Here is a 14,311-nt window from a genome sequence, read left to right on the forward strand (position 1 = left end):
ATTTCACCCATACTATTTTTAAGGGGGCCAACACTATTGTTTTGTACTATTTAAGTAGTTAAAGAATATTTTGGGATTATTTTTACTTTCTCTGGCAATGAGTCTCTCTGTCTCAAACTTTGCTGCCTTGATTTGGTTTTTACAGAATTTTTCATTTTCTGTATTTATTTAATGCCTCATCACTACCTACTTGCTTTAGTTCTCTAAGTGCTTTCTTTTTGTCACTTATTGCACCCCTTACAGCTCTATTTAGCCATAGTGGTTTCCTCCTATTTCTAGCATGTTTATCTCTCAACCGTTGGAAATTTGCCTTCCTGAAGTTTAGTGTCCTTGTAACCCCTCTACTACACATCTTATTAAAGGATACATGAAAGCTTATTATTTTGTGATCACTATTACCCCAGTGACCCCCAACTCGTATATTTGATATGCAGTCTGGCCTGTTGCTTAATATTAGGTCTAGCAGTGCAGTGCCCCCCTTCTTGTTGGGTCCTGAACCAGTTGTGAAAGGTAATTGTCTCTCATAGTTGTCAAAAACCTATTACCTTTGCTGGAACTACAGGTTTCTGTTCCCCAATGTATTTCAGGGTAGTTAAAGTCCCCCATAATAGTGACTTCTCCTTGAGTCGCTGCTTCATCTATTTGCTTTATGAGGATATTCTCTTCTGCTTCCATTATTTTTGGAGACTTATAACAAACCCTATCAGTAATTTATTATTTTTTCCCCCCTCCTCTTATCTCCACCCACAGGGACATTTTCATTAGATTCACATATATTCTCACGCAAGATGGGTTTTAAGGATGATTTTACATATAAACACACACCCCTCTCGCTTTTTTGTACTGTCACTTCTGAACAGGCTCGCGTCCAGCCATTTCTCAGATATCCCCACCATGTCATAATTATTTTCCAACAAAATTAATTCTAAAGGCCCCGTCACACTAAGCGAGATCGCTGCTGAGTCACAAGTTCTGTGACGCAACAGCGACCTTAGTAGCGATCTCGCTACATGTGACACGTAGCAGCGACCAGGCCCCTGCTGTGAGATCGCTGGTCGTGTCGGAATGGCCTGGACCTTTTTTTGATCATTGAGGTCCCGCTGGGTAGCATGCATCGGTGCTTTTGACGCCTTACCAACGACACATAGGCGTGCATTTACGTTGCATCGTTATACAGGTCTCTAAGGGTCGCCGTATCGTTGCTGCGTCGTTGGGAACATCTGACTGTTTGACATCTCACCAGCGACCACATAGCGACACAGCATCCCTGCCAGGTCGTATCGTTGTCGGGATCGCTGTAGCGTCGCTTAGTGTGACGGTACCTTAATTCCTCCATTTCTTGGTGAGGCTTCTGGCATTAGTGTACATGCATTTTATGTATCTCTCTGTACCTCTATTCCTTCTTACTATATTGACTGTTCTATCCCCCCCCCCCCAATTTCTTTATTTGTGCTCAGGTCACTATCTGCCCCACCTATAAAATGAATACCCTCCCCGACAAATCCCTAGTTTAAACACTCCTCCAACCTTCTAGCCATTTTCTCCCACAGCACAGCTGCACCCTCCCCATTGAGGTGCAGCCCGTCCATAGCGTAGAACCTGTAGCCAACTGAGAAGTCGGCCCAGTTCTCCAGGAACCAAAACCCCTCCTTCTTACACCAATTCCTGAGCCACCTATTTATCTCCCTAATCTCCCGTTGCCTCTCTGGCGTGGCACGTGGTACAGGCAGTATTTCAGAGAATACCACCTTGGAGATCCTTGCAGCCTAATTCCCTGAAATCATCTTTAAGGACCTTCCACCTACCTCTAACTTTGTCATTTGTGCCAATGTGCACCATGACCGCTGGGTCCTCACCAGCCCCTCCCAGTAATCTGTCAACCCGATCAGCGATGTGCCGGATTCGAGCGCCAGGTATGCAGCACACTGTTCGACGATCCCTGCCTTTGTTACAGATTGTGCTATCTGTTCCCCTATCTGTTCCCCTAATTGAGTCCCCACTACCATCACCTTCCTGGCTTGCCCTGCTCTCCTATTTCCCCCCTTACTGGAGCTAACACTCCTCCGGCTTTCAGAGGACATGCCTTGCTGCAGCAGTGCTACCCCTGTACTGACACCCCCCTCATCTGCCAACTGTGCAAACTTACTGGGGTGTGCCAGATCAGGACTAGCCTCCCTGGCACTCTTCCCTCTACCCCCCCTTCTAACTGTGACCCAGCTAGCTGCCACACTGTCCTGCAGCTCCATACTACCACCCTCCCCCACATCTACCCCATTGAGCAGCTGCTCAGTGAGCAGCAGACTCCTTTCCATATTGTCAATGGATCTCAGTGTTGCCAGCTGCTCATTTAGATCCAGTACCTGGGCTTCCAAATGCACAACGTGCATACATCTCGCACAGCAGTATGCACCCACGACCAACTGTTCAAGGATTGCATACATGTGGCAAGATGTACACTGGATAGCATTGTCAATAATGGAGCTCATTTCCTAATGGGGATTGCACTAGACAGAAATGTTAAGTAAAAAAGAAATGTAAAGAATTAATAAAATACAGACAGCAATTCAGTCCAAATTCCTCCCTTCCAAACTCCCTGAATCACAAGTCACACACTTACTTCCGTTTGCACTTACGCTCCGGTCACACTCGGCTCGTTCGCACTCGCTAAGGAAGAAGAGTTTTTTTTGCCCCCTTTAGCAGCAATCCAGCCTACAGCTCAATGCACTTCCAAAAGACAACATATTAATTATAATTACTTTGTATTAATATTAATTGTATCACTTAATATTGAGCAGAATTAAGTATGCAGGAATCCCCCTATATACCGTTTGAGCACACACACCGCCCCCTATATACTGTAAGAGTCTCCACATAGCCTCCCCATGGTCAGCATGAGCCTCCACAGCCTCCCCATGTCGAGCAGGAGACCCCCGTAGCCTCCCCATGTCGAGCAGGAGACCCCCGTAGCCTCCCCATGTCGAGCAGGAGACCCCCGTAGCCTCCCCATGTCGAGCAGGAGACCCCCATAGCCATGAAAAAAAAAAAACACCACATACTCACCTCGATCCAGTTCCTGTTGCCCTCCCCCCCGGCACTGTGCCTCTGCTCCTGTCTCCGGTGCGCAGTGCACAGCTCAGCTGATATGATGAAATTACATCATCGTGTCAGCTGTTTCACTTGCTGATTGGTGGAGGAAGGGGCCAGCGGCGCCATCTTCCACCGATTCATTCACCGATGTCTGCATCCTGAGGATGCACATAGTGGTGACAGTGGGAGGCAGCATCGACGGACAGGCGAGGGAGGGAGCTGTACAGCCAGTGGGCTACTGTAGTCAGCCCATGGCTGTCTTGGTCCGCACGGGGACAGCCACGGGGCCGGATCTGGCCAGCGGGCCGCACTTGGCCCAGGTCTGTATTAGACCCATGGTATATTAAGGGCAAGGTTAAATTTGCCAGACAGTATTAATGAGCAGTGAGAAATGTTTTTTTTTTTTATGATGTAACTTTGTTATGTTGTATAATCATCAATAAAACGAGTTTAAAAAAAAAAATCAAAAGATCATGAATTGACCAGTGTCTCCCCCATTGGTCCCGCTCACCTCCAAAGCAGTAAGTCTCACACAGCTATCAGAGTGGGAAGACAGTGGAGAACACTGTTTCAGTCTCCCTTTCTAAAAGGGTCAGAGATATCATCACTAAACTAGACAATACTTCTTTAGTTTTCCTAATTATATATATATTTAAGAAATGTTGCCTGTTTTTGTTTCCTTTTACTTCATGTTGATTTGATAGGTGCGATTTAAAGATAACCTGTCAGCAGGATTGTGCTTACTAAACCATATACACTGTCAGGTGAGCGACATTACACTGAGTAAAATGATACCTTTGTTGGTGAAATCCATGCCGTGGTTCTTTTATAATCTCAATTTTAATTTCTGACATAATGGGATGCTCGTGCTTCGGGGCGGCCTGTGGGGAGGGGCTGTAACTTGTGCTCTGCTTATGTATTCATAGCTCTGCCTTCTGTCAGGTCCTTGTGCCTTCAGTGACCTGCCTATTTTAAATACTGCCTGTGTAATTATGTGCCACACATGAAATTTACATGCACCAAAATGGCCCCCGCTGCCCGCGCAGTTTCATCTCTCTGTTGCCGAAAGATGCGACTGCGCACGCACGGGTGCCATTTTGCTGGAGGGAAAAAAATTTGCCTGCAGTAATATGGCGTCGCATGCCGCGCATGTGCAGTAGCATCTCTCGGCAACCGAGAAATGCTACTGCGCAAGCGCGAGCGGTGGGGGCCATATTGCTGCAGGCAAATTTATTTTTCCTCCAGGAAAATGGCGCCCACGCGTGTGCAGTAGCATCTATCGCTTGCCAATAAATGCTACTGCGCTAGCGGCGCCGTTTTGCTGGAGTAAAAAGAATTTTGCCTGCAGCAATATGGCCCTCGCCGCCCGCGCTTGCGCAGTAGCATTTCTCGTTTGCCGACAGGTGCGCTTTAATGAATTCATGGAATAATGATATTGTCTTTAACCCTTTAACGATGAGATGAGCGCTTTTCGGGAGTGAGTGTATGAAGCGGGCTCAGGAGATGAGCCCACACTATTCCCAGCCGATAATGGCTGTGTTATCCATCCATCATTTGCTTCTAACAGATGAGGGTGGAGTCAACCTCTGCTGTCAACCTGTTAAATGAACGCTAAAACAACCCCCCCCCAAAAAAAAGAAACTTGTGGAATTGTGGGGGGTGAGGGTGTCCATAAATTCATAGCACTTAGAATTTTTTCCCCCTCATTTTCCGGGACTTCCCTTAATAAAATAGATGGTGTTATTCAAAAGTATTAATCATCCTGTAAAAAACAAGACCTCATATAGCTACGGTGGCTAAAAAATAAAAAAAAGTTATGGCTCTTAAAAGAAAGGGAGGAAGGAACAAAAGCATAAAATAAAAAAAAAAATGACCTGGTCCAAATGAGATTAAATAAAAAGACCAGTGATTTATTTTTTTCCATGATTTCACCCCCCCACCTGGTTGTTTGTAACTGCACTTTTATTATATATGTATAATGTATATACTGACCGGCAGTTCAGATTCCTCTTTAGACACTATCGTGATTTCCATATTTCAATCTGTATTAAATACCTCTATGCTCTTCCAAGATGCATTCGCAAGGTATCACATGGGCAACTAGAGCCAGTACCATATCTTTCTCTCTATATTCTACTAAATAAGATGATCTGTGATAGGAGTTTGTGTTCCTCCAATGGAGAACTTACAGAATTTCTTATTCTTTTGCATGCTTGTCACACTTGAATGATTCAGATCACAAAACAAATTTAAATATTAGACCAAGATAACACAAGTAAACGCAAACTGCAGTTTTTAAATGAAAGTCTTTATTATTAAGGGAAAAAGAAATCCAAACCTACAGGGCCCTGTGTGAAAAAGTGATTGTCCTCTCCCCCTTAAAACATAAATTAACTGTGGTTTATCACATCTTTGGGAGGCTGAGTTCAGTTTCCCTAGCCACACACAGGCCTGATTACTGCCACATCTGTTCTCAATCAATAAATCCCTTAAATAAAACCTACCTGACAAAGTGAAGTAGACCAAAAGATCCTCAAAAGCTAGACATGGTGCTGCGATCCAAAGAAATTCAGGAACAAATGAGAAATAAAGTAAGTGACATCCAGCGATTTAGACTCCAGCGAACCACAGTGAGAGCCATTATCCACAAATGGCGAAAACTTGCAACAGTGATGAATCTTCCCAGGAGTGGCCGACTGACCAAAAGTACCCCGAGAGTGCAGCGACAACTCATTCAATAGGTCACAAAAGATCCCACAACAACATCCAAAAAACCAGGGCTGTGGAGTCGGTAAGCCAAACCTCCGACTCCTCAATTTTCATGACATCGACTCCAACTCCCTCATACATGGCTCATGTTTAAGAGATAAATGTACTGTAGCACAGATTCATCTCCGTTAAAAGTCTAGACCCTTAGATTAGGAATAGGACAGACATTTATAGGACATTTCATAACTTTCCCAAATTCTTATTAAAAAATATTCCCACAAACTGCATTGAACTACTGTACCCAATTTATTATATATTTTAGGAGTGGGAGTTGGTCCACCAAAATGGGCTCCGACTCCACAGCCCTGCAAAGAACCTGGAGCCTCACTTGCCTCAGTGAAGGTCAGTGTTCATGACTCCACGATAAGAAAGAGACTGGGCAAAAATGGCATGCATGGCTGAGTTGCAAGACGAAAACCACTGCAGAGCAAAAAGAACATAAAGGCTTGTCTGTTTTGAAAGAAAACCTCTTAGTGATCGCCAAGACTTTTGGGAGAATGCTCTGTGGATTGACGAGACAAAAGTTGAACTTTTTTGAAGGTATATGTCCCATTGCATCTAGCGTAGAAGTAACACAGCATTTCTAAAAGGAACATCATACCAACTGTAAAATATGGTGGTGGTTGTGTGATGGTCTGGGGCTGTTTTGCTGCTTTAGGACCTGGAAGACTTGCTGTGGTAAATGGCACCATGAATTCTGCGGTCTACCAAAAAAATCCTTAAGGACAACGTTCGGCCATCTGTTTGTAACCTGAAGCTGAAGCACACTTGGGTTATGCAGCAGGACAATGATCCAAAAGACACCAGCAAGTCCACCTCTGAATAGCTTAAGAAAAACAAAATTAAGACTTTGGAGTGGCCTAGTCAAAGTTCTGACGTTAATCCGCTTGAGATGCTGTGGCATGACCTTAAAAAGGTGGCTAAATTAAAACTATTTTGCAAAGATGAGTGCGCCAAAATTCCTCCAGAATGTTGTAAAAGGCTCATTGCCAGTTATCGCAAACGCTTGATTGCAGTTGTTGCTGCTAAAGGTGGCCCAACCAGTTATTAGGTTTAGGAGGCAATCACTTTTTCACACAGGGTCCTCTAGGTTTGGATTTCTTTTTCCCTTAATAATAAAGACCTTAATTTAAAAACTGCAGTTTGTGTTTACTTGTGTTATCTTTGTCTAATATTTATATTAGTTTTGTGATCTGAAACATTTAAGTGTGACAAACATGGAAAAGACTAAGAAATCATGAAGGGGGAAAACATTTTTTCACACCACTCTGTATGGTTCCAGCTTACAGGACGTTCTGTTAACTCAGATGGTGCGCCCCTTTAGAGAACATAAAGCCTTGTACTTCCTAGGGAGACTCACCATGTGATCATATGACCTAAATTATGAGAAGAATATCATCAATTTACACATAGAAAGCAAGAACTAAATAAGGTTATAATAGCTTAGATCAAAATTCTATATACTGGGGGACTTGTCAAAGAATAAAAAAATTACTGTGGGGCTACTTTAACCCCTTAAGCCCCGCGGGTGGTTTGCACGTTAATGACCGGGCCAATTTTTACAATTCTGACCACTGTCACTTTATGAGGTAATTACTCTGGAACGCTTCAACGGATCCCCCTGATTCTGAGATTGTTTTTTCGTGACATATTGTACTTCATGATTGTGGAAAAATTTCTTTGATATCACTTGCGTTTATTTGTGAAAAAAACGGAAATTTGGCGAAAATTTTGAAAATTTTGCAATTTTCAGAATTTGAATTTTTAAGCCCTGAAATCAGAGCGATATATCACACAAAAGAGTTAATAAATAACATTTCCCACATGTCTACTTTACATCAGCACAATTTTGGAACCAAAATTTTTTTTTGTTAGGGAGCTATAAGGGTTAAAAGTTGACCAGCGATTTCTCATTTTTCCAACAAAATTTACAAAACCATTTTTTTAGGGACCACATCACATTTGAAGTCACTTTGAGAGGTCTGTATGACAGAAAATACCCAAAAGTGACACCATTCTAAAAACTGCACCCCTCAAGGTGCTCAAAACCACATTCAAGAACTTTATTAACCCTTCAGGTGCTTCACAGGAATTTTTTGAATGTGGAAGAAAAAAATGAACATTTAACTTTTTTCACAAAAATGTTACTTTAGACCCAATTTTTTTTATTTTCACAGGGGTAACAAGAAAAAATGGACCCCAAAATTTGTTGTGCAATTTCCCCTGGGCACGCAGATACCCAATATTTGGGGAAAAAACACTGTTTAGGCGCACGGCAGGGCTCGGAAGGGAAGGAGCGCCATTTGACTTTTTGATTGTAAAATTTGCTTGAATAATTAGCGGGCGCCATGTTGTGTTTGGAGAGCCCATGTGTGCCCAAACTTTGGAGCTCCCCCACAAGTGACCTCATTTTGGAAACTAGACCCCCCAAGGCACCTTTCTAGATGCATAGTGCCCAAACATTGGAGCTCCCCCACAAGTGACCCCATTTTGGAAACTAGACCCCCCAAGGCACCTATCTAGATTCATAGTGAGCACTTGGAACCCCAGGTGCTTCACAAATTGATTCATAAAAATGAAAAAGTGTTTTTTTTTTCACTTTTTCATTTTTACGAATCAATTTGTGAAGCACCTGGGGGTTCCAAGTGCTCACTATGCATCTAGATAGGTGCCTTGGGGGGTCTAGTTTCCAAAATGGGGTCACTTGTGGGGGAGCTCCAATGTTTAGGCACGCAGGGGCTCTCCAAACGTAGCATGGCGTCCGCTAACAATTTGAGCCGATTTTCCATTCAGTTTGTTAGCGGACACCATGTCGCGTTTGGAGAGCCCGTGATGTGCCTAAACAGTGGAGCTCCCCCACAAGTGTCCCCATTTTGGAAACTATACCCCTCAAGGATTTTATTAAGGTGTATAGTGAACATTTTGAACCCAGAGGTACGGCACATTATTTGTTTACATTAGGTCATCATATTGAATAAGTTGTCATTATTCTTGAGCGCAAGTGCTCGCTACTTGAGTTTGCATCGGGTACTCAGGTATGCACCATGTACAGCGTGTGCTCGAGTGACATGCTCGAGTCCCTACTCCGCATGTTTCACGGTTATTAGACACCCAAAAAAAAACATGCGGGGATCGCTCGTGCATGGCAGGCAATCCCCGTAAAGTTTTTTGGCCGCGAAGCATATGGGGCAGAGACTCGAGCATGTCACTCAAATACCCACGATACTCAATGCATACCAGAGCACCCGATGCAAACTCAAGTAGCGAGCACTTGCTCTCAGCACTAGTCGCCATATCGTCATCTTTTTTTCTTACTTTTGAAAAAAATCCCAACCCCAGCCCTAACCCTAGCACAACCCTAGCCCCAGCACAACCCTAGCCCCAAACCCAGCCCTAACCCTAGCCCAATCCTAACCCAAGAGTTTATTTTTGACGCCGTTCCTTGTGCGGTATAAGTGATTAGACGACTTTATTCTTCGGGTCGGTGTGATTACAGCAATGCCAGAATCATATGGGGTTTTTATGACTGACAGCTGTCACACACTAAAAGACGCATTTTTTGTAAAATCTAATTTTTGCATCGCCATATTTTGAGAGCTATAATTTTTCAAGATTTTGGCAGACAGTCATGTGACGGCTCGTTTTTTGCGGGATGACTTGACGTTGTTATTGGTGCCATTTTCAGGCACGTGACATTTTTTGATCGCTTTCTATTCCGATTTTTGGGAGGCAGAATAAATAAAAACCAACAATTCAGGAATTGTTTTTTTTTTTTTTTTTTTATTCTGTTCCGCGTGTGGTAAAATTGGATGAGGTAGCTTTATTCTTCGGGTCAGTACGTTTACAGCGGTACCACATTTGTATCATTTTTCTATGTTTTGGCGCTTATACACAATAAAAGCTATTTTATAGAAAAAAATATTTTTTAGTATCGCTTTATTCTGAGAGCTATAACTTTTTTATTTTTCGGCTGATGGAGCTGTATGGTGGCTTGTTTTTTGCGGGACGAGATGACGTTTTCAGCGGTATCATTTTTATTTATATGCGTCATTTTGATCGCGTGTTATTCCACTTTTTGTTTGGCGGTATGGTGATAAAGCATTGTTTTTTGCTTCGTTTTTTTTTTTTTTTTTTTTTTTACCGTGTTCACTGAAGGGGTTAACTAGTGGGACAGTTTTATAGGTCAGGTTGTTCCGGACGCGGCGATACCAAATATGTGTACTTTTATTGTTTTTTTTTTATTTTTTTTATAATAATATTTATTGATGGGTACATTATATTTTTATTTTTGGTGTATTATTTTTTTTATTTTTTTATAATATTTTTGCACATTTTTTTTTTTTTTTTTTTTTCCACTTTCACACAGTTTATACACTTTATTACTTTGTCCCACTCTGGGACTTTCACTTTTTTTTTTCTGATCGCCTGCATGGCACAGGAATGGAGCACCATCCCTATGCCATGAAGGCTGTCAGAAGTGCACAGTGTGAAGATTGCTTGGAGATGCACTGCGCATGTCCAAGCAATCTTCCTGCTCTCTGGTGACCCGGATGTTGTCATGACGACATCGGGTCGTCATGGCAACACCCGGGAAGCCTTTGCAGACTGCGCTAGAAGCCGGAAGAGGAGGTGAGTATCGCCGATCACCTCCCCTTGCCCCCGCAATGCCGCGATCGACTTCGATCGCAGCATCGCAGGGGTTAATGTGCTGGGAGCGGTGCAGGACCGCTCCCTGCACATAGTACCGGGTGTCAGCTGTGACAATCAGCTGACACCCGGCGGCGATCGCGCCCGCACAGCCTGTGTGCGCGCGCGATCGCCATGACGTACTAATACGGGTCTGGGTATTAAGTCCCAGGGCACAGACGCGTATTAGTACGTCAGATGTCAGTAAGGGGTTAATGTTCAGAAGTTGACTATATATACCCTTAGACATCTTACTACTGTGGAAAATATCACTGGAGATTCATAATATTTTATTCTCTATATTAACAATATATGTTGTATATTTTCTGATTTAGGAGGTGCACATTCAGAATCTGGCAGTACGTCACTGTGCAATGATCTGGAAGGAGAAAGTTTTCAAGAAGAATCCACAAATTCCCCCACACAAAAAAGTGACTTTTCAATTACCAATTACTCACATGCGATCCCAGGAAGACTTTCACTGCACACAAGTTGATTTTGTTCCTAACAAAGTTGGCACGACACCCCTTCCTGGTGGTGAACCCACCCTGAGCACAATGTAAGATAGATATGAATAGCTGCAGACGCTATATTTTTTTGTTATGTATAACATAGCTACTATTTTATATTTTGGTTCTAGATCTGCTTTAAGGAAAGACCGGCTAAAGCCTCGAACACCAGATTTCTTATTGCAATCCTTGGAAAGAGAAGGTCTTCTTGGAGCAGTGATTGTTGAAGCAGAAAACACAATGTGAGAAGTAGCAAAGTGCCTTATGTTCTGATGCAGAACTTAAACAAGAAAATGGAAAATCTTTCTACAAATGGTTTATCTTCTCTAGTGATTGCAGCACAAGAAATAATAATGAGAAGCGCTCCCCTTGTATGAATAGTTCACCTGAAGTGAGAATGAAACGCAAAATGAAAACACCTGCAGCCCCTCAAGTCACTAGTCCACACCAGGCAGCGCCAGATGCACCATTAATACCATCTACTTGGTTTATGCCAGGGTTTGGGGAGCAAGCAGACACTGTGAGTAGATGCTTAAGTGATTTAATGTCACACATTGTAGTCTTTAGGATGTGTGCCCACGATCAGGAGCCGCTGCGGGTTTGAAGCTGCTTGTCAAACTGACATGCGGCGCGTCTTTCAGGACCACAGTATGTCAATTTCTCTTGCGGGTCAGCATGTGGACTTTTCCCATAGACTAACATCTATTAGAAAAGTCCGCAAGTGAAAAAAAAATGCGGCCGCTCATTTGCATAAATGAGGCCAGAAGCCGATGCAGCTGTTCTGCAGCGTCTGGGCCGCAGGCGGCTTCGGATCGTGGGAATGTACCCTTAGTGTTCACCAGGGCTGTTGAGTCGGTAAACCAAACCTCTGACTCTCAAATTTTCTGACTTCCGACTCCACAGCAGTGCCTCACTACTGAGCGTGTACATAAAGTGCAGCACTGATTCATCTCAACTAAAAGCCGAGATCCTTAGATCAGGAATAGAACAGACATTTATAGGACAGTTCATAACTTTCCCAAATGCTTATGAAAACATTTACAGCACATCCTACATTGTACTACTGAACCCAATTTATTATATATTTTAGGAGTCGGATTCGGTCCATTTTATACTGACTCCAACTCCACCAAAATGAACACCGACTCCGACTCCACAGCCCTGGCACAGTATAGCTTTGGTTTCCTGATTAATTAGCAATTTCACATGGGTATGATATATTTTGTTCCTCAACAGAAAACTGTGAGGTTTTCAGATTATTCCAGTCGTCTGCTGTCACCAAATGACTTTTTACATGGCACAAGAGTACTAAACCCTCCCTCTACAGGTAAAAAGAAATGTAGGATTAGCCCAATGCTAACTTATTAGTAAAAATCAAATGGTTTCATGATTGTTAAAGGCGAATAAAGTGTTCTGAAAATTTTGAGGTGGGATCATAATTCTAAAATATAATTTGAAAAAAAGTTCTATTTAGCATGGATAAGATATGACAAGCTTATATGACTTCTATAACGTACAGCTATTCTAGAAAATGCAGATCTTCATGAGAACAGAGATTTACCGACAACACAAGTGACAAAGACTACCTCCCTACAACAGGAACTTTCTGAAATTCAGTATATTCTGCAGCAGTACCAGCACCAGAAGCAAGAACTAAGGTTTGTTATCATTACCGTGCCTACCGTACGGATGCACTATGTAACACTTACAGGACACAACCCTTTCATTAAGGGCATCTAACATATGGCAGGTTGGCTGGGGCTTCTGTTTGATACTCTGTGTAATGTTACTTTTTGGCTGTCTTGAGAACTGATTTGCTCTCGCTATATGAACACTCAACTTTGCTATTCATTCCTGTAGACTGCACTTTCGTATATACTGGGTCACAATGAAGAAGTATGTCAGTATATGGTTTTATTTTATCATTGTGGACAATGCCTGACATTTGCCATGGTATGGCTATATACAATGGCACAGGATGAGGATATACTTCCCAATGTATGCTTCTGAAATATAGCATGAACACAGCCTTATTACACAGTTTTGGGAGATACTGGAGGACACATGAAGTCAGACGCTTAAGTCTATGAAACAAAAGAGCTTGCCCCTTAGTCACTTTTATTATAAGGCTACGAACAGACGGCCGTAGATTCTCTGATCTGAAAGAATTGGGCCGATTATGCAAATGACACTTTGATCAAACTCTGATCAGAGCTTAATCCGAGTGTCGGCACAGTGTGATCCGATCTCTTGCAAGAGAGAATCAAAGCATCCTGTGAGGAGAAGATGGAGAACAAAATTTCTCAATCTTCTCCATTCTGTCAGTCCGTGGAAATTGTCATCCTAGTGCAGTCTGATGTTTTCCACACACCCATAGACTTGTATGGGTGAGTGGCATATGATTTCAAACTAAAATCGTAGCATGCATCAGCACTGCCCCATTGAATAACATTGGTCCGAGTGCGATCCGATAAAAAAATCTGATAGCACTCGTCCGTTGTATACACTGGTGTGAGCAAGCCCTAATACAGCTGCTAGAGGATAGGTGATAAATGTATGATTGTTGAGGTCCAAATGGTAAGACCCTCAGCATTTATAGGAATCGAGGTTCCTATCTCCATGAGTCCTATAGGGAAAAATGGAGTGCAAGTGTGCATTCCCAAGCTTGGCTCCATCAACACGGGATTTGGATCCTATTCTTTGTGTGATTGGTGGGGGGAGTTCCAACAGTGATCACCTCTTTAGCATATGTGACATTCAGAAGTAGTTCTGTTTCTTCAAAAGCATCCAGCAACTATAAGAGTTAACATAGTCACAAGGAACAGGGAGTGGTTAGCAGAGCCCCAAGGGGATTGTGGGGAACTGGTTTAATGTTCTGGCTGAAGCCAAAGGGAGAAGTGGTGTGTGTGATCTGTATCTCACAGAAGTGCAGGAAAGAGAATAGGATTCAAGTCCAGGGTGAAGCTCAACACAGGTCAGATACCCTGCACTGTTAGTTCAGGAAGTCTATTATCGGGCAGGAAGATAAGGACTGGAAGGAATTGTGTCACAAAGATAATCTCCCTCATCACCCCCCCCCCCCCCCATCTCCATGCAGGATAAAAAATGATGTGTACTATTGAGTCCTTGTGAAGGAAAAGCCTGTGGTTGTGTGTGCATTAAAACTGCTGTACAGTGCTACCAGATAATAGACTGTATTTACATTGCAACGGAAGTGCCTCATTAAATGTTACTGTTTTAATGTTTCTGAGGACTCTTGT

The 14,311-nt window shown here is 42.9% G+C and overlaps 1 protein-coding gene across 2 annotated transcripts in view; it reads left to right on the top strand.

The window, feature by feature from the left end:
- The window catches only part of SFI1 (SFI1 centrin binding protein), a 73,275-nt gene that overhangs the window by 37,166 nt on the left and 21,798 nt on the right, over positions 1 to 14,311 (top strand). For both annotated transcript variants that reach the window (XM_073673794.1, XM_073673802.1), the window contains exons 26-30: positions 10,878 to 11,101; positions 11,183 to 11,293; positions 11,382 to 11,571; positions 12,288 to 12,378; positions 12,571 to 12,709. In XM_073673794.1, the coding sequence (XP_073529895.1) occupies positions 10,878 to 11,101; positions 11,183 to 11,293; positions 11,382 to 11,571; positions 12,288 to 12,378; positions 12,571 to 12,709 (755 nt within the window). The remainder of the gene's footprint in view (positions 1 to 10,877; positions 11,102 to 11,182; positions 11,294 to 11,381; positions 11,572 to 12,287; positions 12,379 to 12,570; positions 12,710 to 14,311) is intronic.

The sequence above is a fragment of the Phyllobates terribilis genome, unplaced genomic scaffold (assembly GCF_046119375.1).
Source record: "Phyllobates terribilis strain yellow unplaced genomic scaffold, ASM4611937v1 Scaffold_1__5_contigs__length_1240528914, whole genome shotgun sequence".
NCBI classification, from domain to species: Eukaryota; Metazoa; Chordata; class Amphibia; order Anura; family Dendrobatidae; genus Phyllobates; species Phyllobates terribilis.